This window comes from Peromyscus leucopus, chromosome 10 (assembly GCF_004664715.2).
Source record: "Peromyscus leucopus breed LL Stock chromosome 10, UCI_PerLeu_2.1, whole genome shotgun sequence".
Classification (NCBI taxonomy): domain Eukaryota; kingdom Metazoa; phylum Chordata; class Mammalia; order Rodentia; family Cricetidae; genus Peromyscus; species Peromyscus leucopus.
In genome coordinates this window covers 90,459,304-90,479,789 of record NC_051071.1, presented here as the reverse complement: position 1 = coordinate 90,479,789, position 20,486 = coordinate 90,459,304, and the positions used below count along the sequence as shown (strand labels likewise).

The 20,486-nt window shown below is 37.3% G+C and overlaps 1 protein-coding gene across 4 annotated transcripts in view; it reads right to left on the bottom strand.

Moving 5' to 3' along the window:
- Nucleotides 1–20,486, bottom strand: part of Znf326 (zinc finger protein 326) — a 45,898-nt gene that overhangs the window by 20,094 nt on the left and 5,318 nt on the right. Inside the window, exons 3-7 of one of the 4 annotated variants that reach the window (XM_028867345.2) lie at nt 15,818–15,853; nt 15,612–15,723; nt 13,166–13,571; nt 10,668–10,866; nt 3,945–4,056 (exon numbers count right to left, since the gene is read on the bottom strand). In XM_028867345.2, coding sequence (XP_028723178.1) covers nt 3,945–4,056; nt 10,668–10,866; nt 13,166–13,571; nt 15,612–15,723; nt 15,818–15,853 — 865 coding nt within the window. Of the gene's footprint in view, nt 1–3,944; nt 4,057–10,667; nt 10,867–13,165; nt 13,572–15,611; nt 15,724–15,763; nt 15,854–20,486 lie in introns of those variants that run through there. The other 3 variants (XM_028867346.2, XM_037209263.1, XM_028867347.2) reach the window with 3 other exon arrangements.

Sequence of the window (20,486 nt, the reverse complement as noted above, 5' to 3'; positions counted from 1 at the left end):
ATTGTAGAAGAGGGGAAAGACTGTAAGAGCCAGAGGACCAGGGAAATTTGTTGAGAAACTGTCTCCTAGTAATGTCAGATGCTACACCCACAGACTCTCACCAACATGACGAGCTGAACGAGAACGTGCCAAAGTGGAGGGCCTCAACCCTACACAAACGACTACAGACAACCGAGGGATGCTGGGAGTGGGAGAAATAGCTCCCCTAGGGAAGAGCACCAATTGGTTGTTCAACGCCAAGCACTGGTCCTTAAAACACACATACAAGTAACATTATTCCTAAATATCTTATATTTAGGAGCATATATGTAGGCACAAATACATACATGCAAGTAAAAATTAATGAAAAAAGTCCATGAATTTCAAAGAAAGCAAAGAAGGGAATATGGGAGGGGTTAGAGGGAAGAAATAATGTAATTATATTATAATCTCAAAAATAAAGTATTATACAAAAACAAACTGTAAGTCCTCTTTATGGAGTAATTTGTAGTATGTTTAATTCTATTGTTCCTCAAATACTACTAAATTAGGAGCAATAAACCAGAGAAAGAACAGTTTATTAAAGCTAGATACAAGATTATAAACGCATATCCAAGAGCCTAAATTCAAAGACAGAACAAATAAAGTTTGCAAATTCAGATGCAACTTAACATTCTTTTCTACACCTTATACACATTCATAGCAGGTAACAATAGTTTCCTATTTAACATGAATGGGAATTCACACTGTAAATAAAGCCTCCCTCAAGAGATTTCAAGCACTATGGGTTAAAGATAAAATGTGAGCTACACAGAACATGGACACTTTAATACATATCATTTCATCCTTTTCCTGCTACATACACAACTTAAACTTAAAAAAAAACATTGAGTAAGAAATTTTCTGTATTTATACTTTAGAAATTTTATATTCTTTTGCTGTGGGATGGTCTGTATGTCAAATTGCTCTGATTGGTCAATAAATAAAACACTGGCCAGTGGCTAGGCAGGAAGTATAGGCGGGACTAACAGAGAGGAGAAAAGAAAGAACAGGAAGGCAGAAGGAGTCACTGCCAGCCACTGCCAGGAGAAGCAGCATGTGAAGATGCCAGTAAGCCACGAGCCACGTGCCAAGGTATAGATTTATGGAAATGGGTTAATTTAAGATAAAAGAACAGTTAGCAAGAAGCCTGCCACGGCCATACAGTTTGTAAGCAATATAAGTCTCTCTGTTTACTTGGTTGGGTCTGAGCGGCTGGGGGACTGGCAGGTGATAGAGATTTGTCCTGACTGTGGGCAAGGCAGGAAAACTCTAGCTACATTCTTTATTCTAACATAAGGGGGAGTCTTTAAAAATTTTCAAGGTGGCATTCACGAACTTTTTACCCCAGCACTCAGGAGGCAGAGACAGGCAGATCCCTGTGAGTTCAAGGCCAGCCTGATCTACAGAGTGAGTTCCAGAACAGCCAGAGCTGTTTGTTACACATAGAAACCCTGTCTCAAAACAACAACAACAATAACAAAAAAAAATTTCCTGATAGACAGAGAGGCACATGCCTTTAATCTTAGCAACTGGAAGGCTGAGAAAGGAGGCTCACAAATTCAAGGCCAGCATGGGATACATAGGGAGACCCTGCTCCCCTGTCTTTTTCACTATAAATAATTTAATTTTAAATACGTATTTTCCTACTTTTATGCTTATCTCCATGTTACTGTAAATTCTATAATCTTCATTTTTAACAATGAGTCAAAACTTCTATCAACTTCATCATTCTCTGGAACTGATATGTAGTTCCCGTTAATACATAAAGTAAATCATGTTGCAATGAGAATTTCTGTAGATTAAACTCTCCTGTGTTTTAGATTATTTCCTTGGTAATATCAATGAATACAAAGTTGTTGAACTTTTTAAAATTGCCACCTGATTTCTAATAGTTATATTATATTGTTCCCCACTAAATTTTGAGTTAATTTGATTATACCTCAGCTAGCAAATCAGTCTTTTTCTAATGAAACAGCATGTTATTTATTTTTCATTTTACTTAAATTACTGGAAGTCTCAACATTTTCCCTAAAGACATTAACTAGCTATATTCCTCCACTAAATTACACATCAGACATCTTAGTTTTCTGTCTTTAAAAGGGGGGGGGGGGCTTCAGACGCACGCCTTTAATCCCAGGACTCAGGAGGCAGAGCCAGGTGGATCTCTGTGAGTTCGAGGCCAGCCTGGTCTATAGAACAAGATCCAGGACAAGTAACAAAAGTACACAGAGAAACCCTGTTTCAAAAAAACCAAAAAAAAAAAGGGGGGTGGCAATTTTTAATCAAAGTTAATGTTTAAATTAGCTATCAGTCAATTCTTGCAATTATATTTCATAGACCACTTGCTTTCAAGTTTTGAGTCCTACAGCTGGAGAGATGGCTCAGTGATTAAAAGCGTGTGCTGCTCTTGCGCAGGACCCTGGTTCAGTTTTCAGCACCCACATGGCGGCTCCAGTTCCACAGGATCCTATGCCCTCTGACCTCTACGGGCACTGCACATATCTGGAGCACATGCACACACACAGGCAAAGATTCATATCCATAAAGTATAAATCAATCTTTTTAAAAAGGTTTTGAGTCCTCAAGGAAAATCTATCCACTTTTTAAAATTCATTTAAGTTTTATTTATGTGTATATGTGTGTGGGTATCCAAGAAGGCCAGAAGAGGCCACTGGATCCCTTGATGTTGAAGTTACAGGCAGTTTTGTGCCTCGTGACCTGGGTGCTAGGAACCGAACTTGGGTTCTCTGGAAGAGCAATATAATCTTCTAACTGCTGAGTCATCTCTCCAGCCCCTCATCATGTCTTTTATACCTACAGAAAACTGATTTTAAGCCCAGGGGAGTATCTTTCAGAGAAGAAAATCCTTTATTTTCTTCTTTCATTTTCCATTGTTTTTTAAATTTCTAATCTTTCTAGATAGGATAGGAAGATCTAAACTGACTCTAAAATTTAATTGTTCAACCAAATCTTATTTAGCACATCATTAATAATATATATTATATTCTTATATAAATGCAGTCTGTTCATAGGCTTATAATTCTGTCATTTGCCTATTATCATTTTTTTCAGCCCTGGCACCACGTTTATCACTCATCACTGTGCTTCATTAGAACCTTACACATCTGTACATCTGCAGGCTCATGAACAGGTTGGAGAGAAAAGTTCTACTTCCTTGAGACAGGCTCTCTCACTGAGTACTGACCTAAGTTGACAGACAGCGACCTCAGCAACCCTCCTCTCTCCAATCCTGACAGCATGCCCAGCACACCCACCTCTCAATGGGTGGTGGGGTTCTCACTCGGCTCTCATGCTTGTGCAGTATGCATTAACGTTCCAGTATCCCAAAGGTCAGTGCTATTCATTTATTATGCTTTTTCAGAATTCCCTCTGGCACCTCTATTTGAAATAAGTTATACACTGATAATACTCAAGCTTTTCCAGCGAAGACTATCACTTTGTCTCTGCACAGTCAAAGCTCAAGACTATGGTCTTTGGCCTCCACCGCCCAAGTGCTCAGATTGTAGGTATGTGCATCAATGAGTAGTAAGTAGTTGATACAGGGCTCTGTGTGTCACAGGCAAGCACTCGACCAACTGAGGTACACTCCTAGCACTGTTCCTTTGTTCCTTTAGTCACATCTTTTCCGTTGACTAGAACTTTCTCATATTCTACTTCATAGAGTTCCCATTTCTAAGAGACTTTTCTTTTGAAATAGGGTTTTAGTGTGTAAAAGTAAAAGCCTGAAGTACCATAGCCTCACAAGTACAGATTACAGGATGTGGCACCATGCTTTGCAAAGGTACCCAGCTTAGAGAACTGCCTTATTTTTGGTTGTGAGCCTAGCCTTTAACGGCTGAGCCATGTCTCCAGCCCGAGAACTGTCTTTTATAAACCTCATTTTTTATTTTGTGAACACAAACCTGTATCCATCTCCATATTTCTCACTGTTTTTTTCTCGTCTACGTCTTTGCTTCTCTCGTCGAGCTTCAATTCGCCGCTTTTCTTCTTCTTCATTTTTAGGATCAATTTTTGCTAAGATATTAGGGGGAAAAAACTTCATTTTAATACATACACTGTAACATTCTTTATCTGTTTCATTTCTTTGTGATTATTTGCTATATATTTTTGTTTAAATCTGCTCATTTTTGCTTATCCTTACCAAAATGGATAGTATCCACAGAGCCTAAAACTCATCTTGAATAGCTCGCATACTTTGAGAAACACTGAAGGAGCCTGACCTGGATAAAACTCCAATTCCAGGAACAGTCAGGCCTGAATGCAAAAAAAATCCCTCACATCTATATTGTGAGGGTGGCCCCAAATTTTCTTAAAATGGGTACCTACAGATCTCCAAAATAAAAGCAATTTTTAAAAATTTATTCTAGGATAAAATAGACAAAACATAAAATTTCCCATCCAAGCCATGTTGAAGTGTTGAATCCAGTAACACAAAGGGCATCCCACGCTGTGACGCCCCCCCCCACTAGTTCCAGAGTACCTTCATCCCTCCACACTGTAGCTGTGGTCACTCACCAGTCACTCCCCACTTCAACTCTAAGATGTCAGTCCTTACTCATGTCCTCTCTGTAATCTCAGTATTTGATTTAAATAGAATCAGCACATCTCTCTTTTTGGTCTTGCTTTCATTTAGCATGTTTTCAAAGTTCATTAGTTATACCATGTATCAGTACTTCACTCTTACAATTCAATATTCCACTGTACAAACAGATACTCATCGAAGAAACACTAATGTGCTACCACTTAATATACCCCTCTGTACTGTGTGATGGCTCCTGTTTTTATACATCCTTGCCAACACTTGTTATCCACCCCTCATTATAACATCCTAGTGGGTATGGGCTGGTACAATGGGATCTCATTACTTGGGGCTGCAGAGATGGCCCAGTGGTTAAGAGTACATACTGCTCTTATAGGAGACACAAGTTCAATTCTCAGCAGCTATGTCTAGCAGCTAACAACTGGCTGTAACTCCATCCAGCTCCAGAGAAATCTGACACTTTCTTCCGGCCTCCTAAGGCACCTGCACTCAAGTGCATAGACTCACATATAGCCATACAAACCTAAGAGAGGAGGGCAGAGTGGGGAGGGAAGGGAAGGATCTTACTGGGCTAGGATGGACTTAGCTGGGAGAGTGCCGGCCTAGCATTCATGAAGCCCTAAGTTCAATCCCCAGAACCACAGAAACCCATGTTGTGGCACATGCTTGTAAGATTCGTAGGAAGATTGAGGCAGGGAAAAGAAGCTCAAGGTCATACTTAGCTACACAGCAAGTTTGAGGCCAGCCTGAGTTCAGATCCCTAACACCCACTTAAAAAGCTGGGCCGGGTGACAGACACCTGTCATCTGAGCACTAGAGAGGCAGACTGAGGAGAATCTTTGGGGCTTGCTGGCCAAAAAATCAAACCAAAATTGGTAAGTTCCAGGTTCACTGAGAAACCTTGTCTCAAAAGAAGTAACTAGAACAACAACTGAGGAAGATGCCTGGTGGTGTCCTCTGGTCTCCGCATACGTTTATCCCTCGCCTCCCCCGCCCCCACATAAACATATAACACAAAAATAAATAAATCAGGACCAGTGGCCTGTGTTTATGCTTTAAGCACCTGGAAATGGAGGCAGGAGCATGAAGAGTTTAAGTCATCCTCCATTACAAAGCAAGTTGAAGGCCAGCATGGGATAAATATATTCAAAAACAAATATAAATAAGTAAATAAATGAAAAATGATATGAAGCAAATTCTGTTATGACCATAACATTAGGCACAGAAGCAGCGTTAGAACAAATCCTGGCTTTGCCACTTACTGGTTGTTTGACCTGGGAAGCAAATCACTTATTCACCTTTCCTTTGTTCAGTTGTAGAAAGTTGGGCACAAATGACTTCCCCTGATCAATTTGGCTTGAAAATTATACCAAGTACTGCATGTGTGCTCTTTAACACAGTGCCCATGTGCAAGAAGCATTCAGTAAATACTAGGTTACTATTAGCACTTCAAAATCTGGGGCTGGGGAAATGGTACTGAATGAATGTTCTTCCACAGGGCCTGGGTTCAATTCCTGGCAGCTCAAAACCATCCCTAACTCCAGTTCCATGAAGCAGGTATGCACATAGTACAGACATGCATACAGAGAAAACACCCATACACATAAAATAAAAATAAATAGGGCTGCAGAGAGCACTCAGTGGTTAAGAGCCCTGGCTGCTTTTCCAGAGATCCTAAGTTCAATTCCCAACAATCACATGGTGGCTCACAACCATCTGAAATTGGATCTGATGCCCTCTTCTGGTGTGCAAGTATACATACAAAGCACCCAAAGGCACGCCGAAAGAAAAAGAAAAAACAATTTTAAAAACATGTTTTTATCAAACTGTATATACTTACTAATCCCTAATTTAAATGGAAATAAAACGTTAAGAAAAACAAATACATTGTCAGTATTGCAAACTCATATAATAATTCCTACTTTATTAAAACCTATTTAACTCGAAACTACTGGGGCTTTAGTGTTCCTCTACTCCTTTTGGGAAAAATTCTTACTATCACTTTCTTTAAAGCAATCCCTTTGACAAGAACACATAATAAGAAGTTCATTGCAATACAAACAATGTCTTATTTTTCAAACTGCACTTAAGAAAATTATAAATTTTTTAACCAAAACAACTTTAAAATAGCCATTCACTGTAATTATGCAAATCTTCTTCAGCTCCAATTCAGTTAGGTAATTGCATAAAATAGATGCTAAAGAAGACAGCAGTTGACAAGGGGGATTACAATACCATCTACTTAGAAAAACCAAAAAGACAAAATCAAAGCAAAATAAATATGAAAAACAAAAACTCAGTATACAGTCAAAAACACACAAAACATGTACTGAATGTTATGCTTTCTCAGAAAATACTAATAGACATGTCCTTAGCTTTTTTATTTATAGTCTTATCCTAATCTAATCTGTTCAAACATACTTTACCCAATTTAGTAAAATAAAAGTCACATCACCCTTTCTCCCTGTTAAGCCTGAGGAACAGATTAGCTCTTAAAAACTTTGTCTTTCTAAAGTACAATTAATTCTTCTAAAGTGTATTATCAAAAAAGAAGTACCAATTTAAAAATGAAAAATCAGTAATGTGCACAAATCCAGTGGTCATTATTACCTCCGATATACGCAAACATCACAATCAACTTTAGAACACTTTTATTGGCCCAAAAAGAAATCTTTATCGCCTTTCATGTCCCAAATTCCCATTCCACAGACCAATATGTTCTCTGTCTCTACCGATTTCTCTATTCTGAACATCCCTAAGAATACAATTATGCAACATGGACTTTGTCACTGGTTTCTTTCATTTATCATCATCTTTTCAAATGTTCATTCAAGTTACAGCATGTATGCTTACTTCATTTTATTTTATAGCTAAATGTTCTATTATAGCATACCACAGAATATGGACATACCACATATTATCCTTTCATCCCTTGATTAATATCTGGGATTTTTCCCCTTTTGACTATTTTAACAAATGCCTTATAAAAATTTGTATATATTTGTATCACTTAACACTAGGGCTTTCGAGAAAAGGCATAGATACAGAATATACATATACAAACCTAGTTGACAAGGTCTACACTACATCTAAGGTATTGCAATTTGTATATGCAATATTGTATATGCAATCCATCATTGGCCAAAACATTTTTCAGCATGTAACTATATATGCTTTTGTGTGGACTGCTAGTTTTTTCTAGGCATATATCCAGGAATGAACTGCTGAGTCATATAATTCAGTTTAATCATCTGAGGAATGCCAGACTCTTTTCAAAGTGCATGCCCTGTTCACATTTTTACAACAGTGTAGAAATTTCTCCACAGCTACCCGGCACATTGATGAATGCCTGTAATTCCAATGATCAGGACCTAATGCATGAGGACTGCTAAGTTGGTGTATGTGCTGCCAAAGCTTGCTTGACCACTGTAGTGGTTTGAATGTAAATGGCCCCCATAATTTCATAGGGAATGGACTATTACAAGGTGTGGCTTTGTTGGAATGGATATGGCCATGTTGGAGGAAGTATGTCACTGGGGGCAGGAGGGGGAGGGGAAGGACTTAGTGCTCAGGATACCACCAAGTGTGTGTCAGTCGATTTCCTGTTCCCTGCAAGATGTAGGACTCTCAGCTCCAGCACATCTGTCTGCATGCTGCCATGATGACAATGGACTGAACCTCTGAAACTGTGAGCGAGCCACCCATTAAATGTTTTCTTTATAAAAGTTGCCATGGTCATAGTGTCTCTTCACAGCAACAGAAACCCTAACTAAGACAACCACTGGAATTGGAAGCCATCTCAGACTACATAGTCAAATACACAGCCAGCTAGGACTACAGTGCATGACCACATCTCCAAAAAGGAGGAAGGGGAAGGAGGTAGTGAAATGGCTCAGTAGATGAAACATTTGTTCTGCAAGTCTGGCAACTTGAATTTATCCCTAGAACCCATGTAAAGGTAGAAGGAAAGAATCAACCAAGTTGTCCTATGACTTCCAGATGTTCTCGCTCGCTCTCAGTAAATCAAATTTTTTGTAAAGCAATTTCTCCACAGACTTGCTAAGGCTTGTTATCAATCTTTTTTATTCTAGCCATTCTGGAGAACACAGAGCATCTATTTCTGGTACTTGTTTGCATTTATCTGATAAGTGATTTTTGATGAGCTTTACATATGCTTATTGACCACTTATATGTCTTTTTGAATAAATTTTGCATATATTCCTTGCCTAGTTTTCAGTTATTTATGTCTTTTTGTTAGAGTTAAGGTTCTTTATATACTCTGGATATAAGTCCTTTCTCAGATACATAGCTTGCAAAAATATTTTTTGACATTTTATGAGGGACAGAAGATAAGAGTCTTCTCTACCCTAAGCTGATTTCAAATTAATTCTCCTGCCTTAGGCTCCCAAGTGCTGAGATTACAGATGTGCACCACCACATACACAATTTCTTTTTACTTTTTATTAATGGTGGCCTTTGAAACACTAAAGTTTTTAATTTTGATGAAATCTAATTTACTCATTTTTATTTGTTGCTCATGCTTTTGGTGTCCTGTGTAAAAATTCCTTGTTAAATCCAAAATCATGAACGCTTGCCTAAACTTTATGCTAAGAGATTTCTGAGATCTGTTCTTAGGAGCAGTTCTTGCATGGAAATCTTTGTATGACTAGTCAGCTAGCTCAACCACTTACACAAAGACTCTTCTCTCCTGTCAACAGTCAAGCCAGTGGATCATGTCTGGCTCCTTTCCACAGACCCACACACGTCAGCCACTGTGCCAATACCACTTTGTCTTGATTAGCCTTGAATTAAGACTGCAAATTGTTAAGTGTGGCCTAGTCACAAATCCTGAGGGCTATGTGAATCTACAGTCCAAATTCGGAACTAATACCTTCTGGACAACACGCCTTCCGATCTCACCTAGCTCTCCCTGAATTTAGATCTTCTCTAACTTCCCTCACCGCTGGCTGTCTCGTGGCTCACGAGTCTAAGGTCTGCGTCTCACATTTCTTACTAGGTGCGTCACCTCTCTCGGGACTGTCATAAATGACCGATGCCCATCTTCAGATGGGCTGGAACTTTCCAACACTCTCTAATAACAGAGACAGGGTTTTCCCTAAGATACCGTCTCCAGACGACTAAAAGTAAACTAATTTTCTAGAGGAAACAGTTTTACCTAATGCCAAAGACTAGAAAAATGTTCTTCCCTCTGTCCTGATACAGAGAATCTTGTACATTATGAGATATATTCCTCCAATAATAAATATAACATCCAAGAAAGGGGTTTGAATCAAAATCATCTGCAAAGCCTTTTAAAAATATATTTTGGCCGCCGGCGGCGGTGGTGGCGCAACGCCTTTAATCCCAGCATTCGGGAGGCAGAGCCAGGCGGATCTCTGTGATTTCAAGGTCAGCCTGGACTACCAAGTGAGCTCCAGGAAAGGCGCAATGCTACACAGAAACCCTGTCTCGAAAAATCAAAAAAATAAAAATAAAATAAAATAAAAAATAAAAAAAAAAATATATTTTGCTGGGTGCAGTGGCACACACCTTTAATCCCATCACTCAGGAGGCAGACAAGTGGATCTCTGGGAGTTCAAGGCCAGTCTGGTCTACATAGCAAGTTCTAGGCTACCCAGGGCTATATAGTAAGACTTTGAGGGGTGGGGTGTAATTAAGTCTCCACCACACAAAAGTAAAGAAAAATAAACTGACCAGTGTACATTAATTTTAAAAGTACATTTGAAGGCTAGCAAGCTGGGTCAGCAAAGGCATCTGCCACCAAGCCTGATAGCCTGAGTTCAGTCCTGGGATCTATACGGTAGAAGGACAGAAATAATTCCCTCAAGCTGTTCTCTGACCTTCCACATGCATGCTGTGGCATGCACATGCGCACATACATACATATATACAAAAAATACATATGAAGAGTAACAACTGATTAATAACTACACAGCGGAGCCACAGATCTAATTTTCAGTTACAATTATTATGCACTTTTCTGTATGAACACTAAAAATGATCATAAATCAGTGTGTTCTAAAATGTGAAGTGCCCTAAGCCACAGCAACAGTCTTTCACTTACCAGGTGATTTGCTGAGGCTCATCTTCTCCATAGGTTTTGCTAGCTTAGGTTTCTTGATAAAGGCTCCCCCGGGTTTATTAAATATTTGCATCATTTTTCTTTTTATTCCTCTTGTGGTAGCAATCGTCACATTGGTGGATTTGTTTTGATAGTCAACAATAATTCCAGGTCTATGAATGCTTCCAAAATCACCCATATGCTGCAAATTTGTGAAATCAAGAAACATTAACATAATGTCAAGATAAAATATGGATTAATACAAAATTTTGTCATCTAGTTACTAGTTTTCACCTGAAAATTCTGTGGAACTTAATTGAATTTTACATGTCCTCTCTGAGAAAGCACATATAAAAAATTTATAAATTATTACATGAACTCAAATCCAATGAATTAGTATTTCCAATATTACAAAGGTGGCTATGTTCTATTTTTTAATTTTTACAATTCAGAATTATGTGAGATCATAAACACCATGTGCCTGTCAGAGGGTCACCCACTTGTACAAATCTCTGACAACTCCTCTTCAGAGTTCCTACTTGATGTTTTCCCATCAAAGACCTTAAAAGAAATCTTTTATTTTACTAAAACCTTGCATAAATCTAAGATACACAAAGATGATCATATTTGTAGTTTAAAGTAAAAATGATCCAGAAATCATTTAGGATTTCTCACTGTTGAAAATGGGAATGAGAAGGCGAGATGGAACACTAGTATGAAATAGGAGAGTTAAAGCATAACCATGCATCAACTTCCAAGACACACTTCAGATAAAGAATTACATCTGACGTTCCATTCACATTCTTACCTAAAGAAACATTAAACCCCAAAGCCCCAAGAAGCAAGTTTACAGACGACGAGTCATACCAGCAAATGACTCTGTGTCCCTTCCTCTTCTCTTGTCATTAACAAAATCCACTCTACCAAGAGGTCATGTCCATAGACATTTATTCTGCTAATCTTACTTCTAGAAGGTAAGACTGAGGAGTAATCTGAAGAGAAGGACCCAATGGGAATTGTACAAGTGAAGGTTAAAATGAAGATCCTACCAGTTCATCTATTTGGCTAACAGAAGGAAAGAAAGAGAAGTCCACTCAGACTAGAAGAGTAAATACAAGTACAGGAATACTCAGTTGTACATCAAGAAAACAAAACTGGTACCTGAATCTTCATTAAGAAAAAATCCTTTGCCCAAAATATTACACAGCATGGAAGAGGTTAAATGTTTCCAAATTTTTAAACTAGAAGGTATTTTCAATTTCAAAGCCCAAAGCCTACTACTCCAACTACTTTTAATTAACCTACAATCCTCAAGTATGGTGGACCAACACTGCTGCCTACACATTAATATATGACTAGAAATATCTATCTAACCTAGGAGATTTACATGAATGTCTCCATGTAATTTATATGGACACATCAGAAAAATCTTCATTATAAACATTAAAGGTGCAATGCATTTTATGTAAGTAAAGAGTGACTATTAAAAATGCAAAATGTCTACACAAGTAAGACAAACTATACTGATGACCAAAGGCTAATGAACAGTCAAAAACACATGCCCTACTACAGTGTCTATCAGAATACTTTCTTCTACACGAATAATAAATACAACTGACTTTGAAAAAACATCTTATATTACAAAAATATAAATATACAATAGTATTTATATGATCAAACTACATAATCCCATAACCTATGAACCCTACTAGGTAAAAATTTATGAAGTTACCCAAGACCACAAAGCATAATTGTTACAATGTATATCCTGAAATTAAACACCTATAGGCTAATATATTTATCCAGTTAGGCAATAACTTGCAAAATATTACTTCCTAGGAAGCAAGCTGAAACAAGTAAGAGATTCTTTCTCAACAGAATTAGGGAAAAGAAAACAATCACCAATAGGACATATAGTAAGAGAGCAAGTTAGCAAAATAATACTGACCACAAATCATTCTACCATCTATTATACATATCAACTTCTTCATGTGTAAACATGACTAAGCTATCCTAATCTACACTGACTTTTGACCTCTTGACTGTTTAACAGGAAACATGGAACTTTGAAGGAATTCTACTTGCTAGAGTTTACTAACAAAGGGTAAATATTTTATTATACATTGCACCTTTAACCTACTCAGAGCTCAAAAGGGTTCAGTTACCTTTTACAATAGTCCAACAACTATCTCACCAGCAAAACTGCTAGTGTTTACAAAGAAAAATGCAACTCCTTTTAACCCCTTTTAGACCAAACCTAATATCCTCACCTTTTTCATAAAGGGAGATTTGACATAACTTCATGAATGAATCATCTCACACTGCAACTTATTTTCTGAGGTGCTAGAAAACTTTTGCAGCCAACCTAAAGCTTTATGACTCAGCCTCTGCTTAAAACACACTGGGACAAACAGTGTTTGTTCTCGTTGAAAACCATGGTCTTGAAAGGGTTTAAAAGAGTGACTAGTGAAAAGAATCTGAAAAGATTCTGTTGTACTTACTCCTCGGCCTCGGCCTCTGCCTGTTGATGGTCCTCCAAAAGCATCATAGTTTCTGCTTCCAAACGTACTTTCAGGATAAGCAGGCGTTCCTCTCCCCCGAGAGCCTACAGGTGCAGGCTTCATATGGGGTGAAGAAAAACTGCTGTAGGAAGAGTAATTCTCTCTTCCTCTGTCCTCCATAAACCCAGGCCTCAATTTTGAACGGGAGTAAGGTTCTTCCCAGCTAGACCCGCCCTGGTTTCTACCTCCGAAAGAGTCAAGGCTATTCCGGTAGGAGCTCTCAAATCGACCACCATAACTACCTCCGAAGCGGCTTTGTTCGGGTTCATTAAAACCATAGCCAGATCTGTACAGATCTCGCCCACCCAGAGAAGACCTGGAGTCGTAAGACTCATAAGGTCCAAACCTGGAAAAGTTGCACAGTGAGGGAAAAAACAAAAGTAAGCTTACTAATGTTAGACAATTCAAAAGACAAGTTATCAGATGACATTTATCAACTAAAATTCATTTATACCAAAGTGGCTTGCATAGTTCTACTTCTGCTCACACTTGATTAGGGCTGGGCAGTTCAACATGAGACCAGACAGAAAGCTATCTGAGTCAGTTTCTAAATATAAATTGAGTTTAGTTAACCTTAGCTTAAAACTCTGCTTTTTAGCAGCTTTTCTATTTTATTTTAGTAAGATTTGTCTGTCTAATAACTAAAGCCCAGCCCTAGTCTTAGAAAAGGTTATTTACTAAAGTTCACCAACTAATTAAACTTTTTTTGAATCCTTCCCTAATATTGAAAATTACAAAGCATTTACAATATTTTGGCTTTTTAGGGACACAAAGACTGCATAGATGGGGGGGTCTTTGTGATACTAAGTGATCCTTTGCACCTCAATAATCTATATCACAAGACTGCCTCATTGTGTCTGTAATAACCAAAGCTGTGAATTATCTCAGGTTATAAAGTTTGACATTCTGTCAAACTTCAGCCAAGGCCAATCCTTAAACACGCTAATAAGACTAGTAAATCTAACAAATCTAGAAGAATAAACATGTAAAATAGAACATAAAAGTAAAAGACCACCAACATATACCCTCTACATATGAATATTCAAAGCAGATGAGAAAGAATACATTTTATAATGCCTTCAATTATTTAAAAAAGTATTTCCTATCAAGAAATTATCACATTAAAAACTACTCTAAAATGTAACCACACTGTCTCAGCAGAAAAAAAAAATCATTTTACTTATCACAAATCCAAAACATAGATTACAGAAGTTGCTAATTACCTTACACACAGTTTTTAAAAAGCTCACAATTACACAAGAGATGAATGATAACAACTACAGAAATAGTTTATGCACACTACACTTACAATGTAAGAGGGCAATAACTGATATACTAAAACATTTAAATGATGTTACATTAGTCAGTGATTTACAAGTCACTCAGTAGAAGATACTATTTAATTCTGAAGCCTACTAGCCATATAAATCCTATTCCTCCCAACTTGGAATTTCAAAGCATTACATAAGGACAGCAAGTAACTGTTTTTGTGACTGTACTCTACTGTAAACCACAGTGACACACTTCAAGCACAAAGAAAACAAGCATCGTTCAAGTCCATCCTTAAGGAATCCAGATCCTTCAGTTTATGAAGGATGATGATCTCAAATGTCTAACTAGTTTTACTTTGTATTTAGAAGGAAGTTTTATATCTCAAAAAAACAGACCCCTGTAAGGTTATTAAACATGATCAATCCTAAGACCTGTAGTTGTTTAATCAGTTTAAGTCTCAAAGAATATCAGCAGTAAAATAGGAAGTCTAGACTGTAGTTAAAGGTGCATGACCCTCATTTTTAAGCAGTGTTTTGGATTTTCGCAGCAGCTGCCAGCAAACAACCTGAACATGATTTAAAGAACACTTCTACTATTACAATATGCTCTTCAAACTTGCTTTAAAATTAAAATGAAACGAAATCTATCTTAAATGTTTCTTAGAAACTGAAAGCCGCTAGACTGGTTCAGTTAAAGCCATTCTAGGCAGACTATTTTGCTGTTACACAGTGCCCACATTATGGGGAAAAAAAATTCTTTTCAACAAGAAAAGTAAGTCACAAATAAATATTTCCAATAACATTTTGTATCATTTGATCAGGACATTTTGACTGATAAATTAAAAATAAAAAGGTTTTTTTTCTTTTTAAAGTATCCACTGTCAAAGAATGTCTTATTCTAGTATACTGAAATAAAAGATAAATGGTGTTCTCCGAACATAATGTCTGCCAATAAGACTAAGAAAATTTTTATGTCTATTAATTAGCACCTTTAAATATTTCAGGTGATTCAATACCAACCAGCAAAGTTCAAGTATCACAAAAGCCTAAGGATTACTTAATACATCCAGAATCTTACAGTTCTAATTATCTGGCCAAGTGATTAAGCAATTTACCTGCTACCCCCACCACCACCACTGTGATTGTCCATGCCATAGGACTGGTTTAGGTAGGAATCCATGGATCTTTGACCCCCATAGGATCCATGGCCATAGTCACGATCCAGCCCTATAAGAGTTTAAAAAGAAAAAAATTAAATGATGCTCACCTTTACTGGTACCCAAAAGAAGAATTTTTAGATAAATATCCTGGAATGTCAGACCTCCATAAGATCCAGGGCCATAATCACGATCCATTCCTGAAAGAGTCAACAAGAGATTATGAGTAAAATACACCATTTTCTTCACAAAAATTTTTTATTAAACACAATACTGTCACATAAATCATCTAAAGCAATAATCTGCACTAACATTTTAACTCAATATTAAAGATAAAAAGTAACAAATTGAAAACTATTATTTGCTAACAAGGCTTCATATTTCAAGGAAAAATAAACTATCAGCTACAAAACTCTACATTAAAAATATTTTCAGTGTAAGCATATTTAGTGGACTATAAGGCTACTAATATAATGCCCTGAATTTGGAACTTAGTACTACAGCATTAAAAAAAAAGATAATATATAACTTTATATATAACTACTACTTTCAAAAAGTCAGCATCTAATAAATATCAAGAGACTTTTTGTCCTAAGAATACTACAATGTAAATATATTCTTTTTTTTTGTACTAACTACTCCCAAATTGTCTAAAAACTCAAGAGCACCTATATTTTCAATTAGAAACATTTAGTTACTGATACAGATAATTCTAGGAAGTAAAATCACAAACTAAGATCAATCTTTGAGCCCTGTGCCTAAGAATAACAACGCCTTAACAATACTTCAATTCTCTAGTCTTTTGAATAAAAGAAATAAGTGTGAATTTTCATAACACAAACAGTAAAAAATTCTAGTGTAGGAGTAAACAAACTTATATTAAAAAACCAAAGGTCATAAAATTGATAATGACTATAAAGATGAGAAATTATTTAAATGTTTACTATAAAGTCCTTTAAAATGCCTCATTACCACTCATCCCATTTTTATTATAAATACAACAGTGTACATAGCAAAAACCTTAATCTATATTTTTACAAGCACCAAGTCATACTTACAATTATTTAATGTTTCTAGTCTTAACAAAGATTGATCAAACTTTACATAAATACTATTCACAATCTTGCCTTTTAAGTCTGAAAGTAACCTTAATCAAATTTAATCTTTTCACTTTTTAGATTTGCAAAATAAAGTCCAAAAGGAGGAAATGAATTTTCCAGTACCATGTAGGTATTTTCTTATTTAACCTCCTGTTTTTTTCTACATGAAAACATTTTTTTCTCCCAAGGATCTAGTTGGAATCTTTTAATTTTTTTCACATCTATTTCAACTACTAAACTATTCAAGAAAACATTCACTGGTGGTCTCAGCTGAATATCATCTTTCCTCTTTCTATTCACAGAACCTGTAGAGTTTATACAATATTACAACAATATGCTGTTGTGGCCTCATCTTAAATTTCTAATTTTTAATGCATCTTAGAGGAGCAGTTATCATAGAATGGTTTGCTGATCAGAGTTTCTGAGACCCATGAGGTCAAAACTATTTTCATAAATAACAAGGATGTTATTCCTGTTTTTACAGCATTTGCACTAAAAGTATACAAATGTTGTTGGATAACTGGCATTTCAGTACATATCAGGAAATATGAAGCACCAGACTAATCTAGCAGTCATTATATTAAATATCACTCACGCAGTGAAAAACAACAAATTTTTACATCACTTTTGCCTTTGCCCTTGACAGAGCAATTAATAATTTTATTAAGTCCCGGCCTCTGATTTAATTACATCTTTTTGTTACTCAATGTAATGAAATAGAAAATGCACATAAAGCAATTTTGCTACATACCAAAGTATAAGAGTTCTCTCTAAGATAAGCCACTGTACCATGTTTGGTTTATGAATCAAGTTAATTACTTTTTATAAAGAACACTTTTCAGTAGGAAAACTAGAAGACAAAAACTACGTTTTTCATGGTACCATAAACTTGGTCAAAAGCCCATGGCTGGGGAGGTAATGGGTCCAAGGAATCTATTGCTTATTGTGGTTTTATTAAATGAACTCAGTGCAAACTCCTTCTAAATATTTATGTTTATACTTATAGCATAATGCAGCTCTCACTTTTTTTTACATGGGCAGTAGTTAATGTACAGATTCATAATTGGTCAAAGCACTGAGCAAAAATAACTGTTACATGTCCAACCCTGTCAAGGACATCGGTATCATCCCCTCCAAGGCTCAGGGACCACTGTGGAAGCCAGGGCAGAAAGAATGGAGGAGCCGAAGTATCAGGAGGATGTTGTGACACGCTTCCTCTGGACACGGCATGGCAGCTGCACCATCACCTCATAGCAGCTGTGGTATCTGCAGAGGACCAGCCCTGTCAACAGTCCACCGTGGACTGGAGATGGCTCACGAAGCACCATCAGCAGGCTGAGGAACTAGTGGCTGTTCATGGCTGCTCGGGGAGAGAACCCTTCCCCTTCAGTGCACCCACTGATAGTGCCCGTGCTCCACTCCTGCTCAGTGAGCAACTCTAGTGACATCAGTGGTCACAGAAGAGACATGAGCATAGAAGAGGAACTTGGGAAGAACTACAAAGGATGGTGAGGGTGGATATAATAATACATTTCTATCAGGTATGATACTGTCAAAGATATGGGCATGTAGTAGACAGTTTCTCACAAATGCAGTGAAACTTGTTACAATGAAAAAAATCATTTGCTGCTAATGATAAAATTCATACTTTAAACTGAAAAAAAAAATCAAAATTTTTAAAAACTTTTATCAACCACTGTCAACTGGACAGCTTCCCAACACTTAGAAGGTTTTCTAAGCAGTTTGCAGCATTAGTGTGGATTTTATACTGTACACTAAAACCTGTCACTATTTGGAAAGTCTGCATAATTCATTAATTCAGTCAATCATTTGTTTGAAATCACAGGGTATTTGACACAGCATGTGCCTGTACCTCTCATACAGAGGATGACAATAACATCATCAACATTAAATTCCCTGCAAGGTCTCACGTAAAGAGTAACCTCACATTAACTTTACCAGATACAGAAAGCAGTAGGGTTAGTTACTTCTGCCAGTTTCTGAGTCAGCGGAGACTGTCTTAGCTCTTACTTTTAAATCCGTGATTTTCTTTTACTACAGCCACAAAAGGACTAGTATTCTGAGCACTTACAGACCTGGCCCTGTGCAGACCACCACCAGAGCTCTTATACCACAGCAGATCTCACTTACGTTCATACACTGTGATTAGTTAAAGTCAGAGAGTCTATCATACAATATCAGTGTATTTACAGGGAAATAAATTCTGTGAATAATTTTTCTCCCAGGTTACCAAAATAAATTTTAAAACTATTTTTTAAAATGTAAAAAACGAGGACATTATCTCTTTATTATTAAATGAGAAAGTAATTTATTCAGAAAAACAAATCTGCCAGTAATTTAAATCAAATCTATTTACTTGAATCACTATTACATAAAAATATGCTGAGTTGTGGAATATGTGGCAAAAACTAAAGTATGGTCAAAATACCTCCCCAGCTGTGTGACATGAGGTCCTGAATGGAACTACTTTTCATACTCCTGTACTAACAGTATTGCCAACTACCGTAACCTTCACCTCTATCACTCCAAAGTCTAACTGGTTTTCCTACTTCCATTTTTACTCCCCTCCTGTCTATTCTAAAAATAAAAGCTAGAATAAATGTTACAATATAAGGCAAATCATGTCCAATGATGTCTTCCCACCTTATGACAACTGAAAAGCCAAAGCCTTAAAATAACCTGTACAATCCTTTACTAGTGTTCGTTCTGTGTGTGTGTGCACATGTGTGTAGGTGCACACAACTGTGCACACGTATGGACACCAGAGGACAAAGTCAAGTGTTCTGCTCTATCAGTCTTTGCTCCATTCCCTTGAGACAAGGTGTCTCACTGAACCTTGGAGCAAGGCTGACAGCCAGCCTGTCACAGTGATCCTATCTCCACCCCACAGAGTACTAGAGTTACAAGTGCATGCACAGCTGTGCTTGGCTTTTTGCTTGGCGATGGGGATTCAAACTCAGGTCCTCAAGCTTGCACAGCAAGTGTCCTTACCCACTGAGCCATCTCTCCAGCCCCAACTAGTCCTTAACCAGAAACAACTCTCCCACACCACCTCCCTCCTTCCTACACCCCCACCAAGGCACACTGCAATGTCTCTAATAAACAGTTCTAGTTGTCACAACTAGGCAGGAGGTGCTACTGACATCTACCTCATAGGGATCAAGGATGCTGCTAACCAAACATTCTGCAATGAATGCACAGAACAGACAGACAGACAGACAAACACACACCGAGACACATACACACACAAATTACCCTACAATAAAAATATTAGTAAAAATATCCAATATGGCAACAGTGTCCAAGTTAAGAAACCATACATGCTCTGTCCTATCACCTCTTAACCCCTCTGACTACCTTACAACCTCATTTGTTTCCTTCACTTACAAGAGGCTCCTTGCTGTTTCAACAGATGTACACCCATGTTTCCACTCCCTGCTCCCTCTACCAGGAATGCTTTTTCCTTGTATCTGCAGTGCTCACTAATACATCTCTTCCAGGTCTTCATTTCTGTTGATTCTTACATATAAACAGATTGATTGCCTGTGATTTTTCAATGCCTTCTGGCTATACCACACCTCTCTAGCCTTCTCTTCACACTGCTCAGCAAAAATCATCTGTTCTGGTCAAACCAGTCTTCCTTTACCCTCTGTGAAGCTCAGTGTTCTCAGTCCTACCTTCGCTCATACATTTCCATCTACCAAGAAGGTCT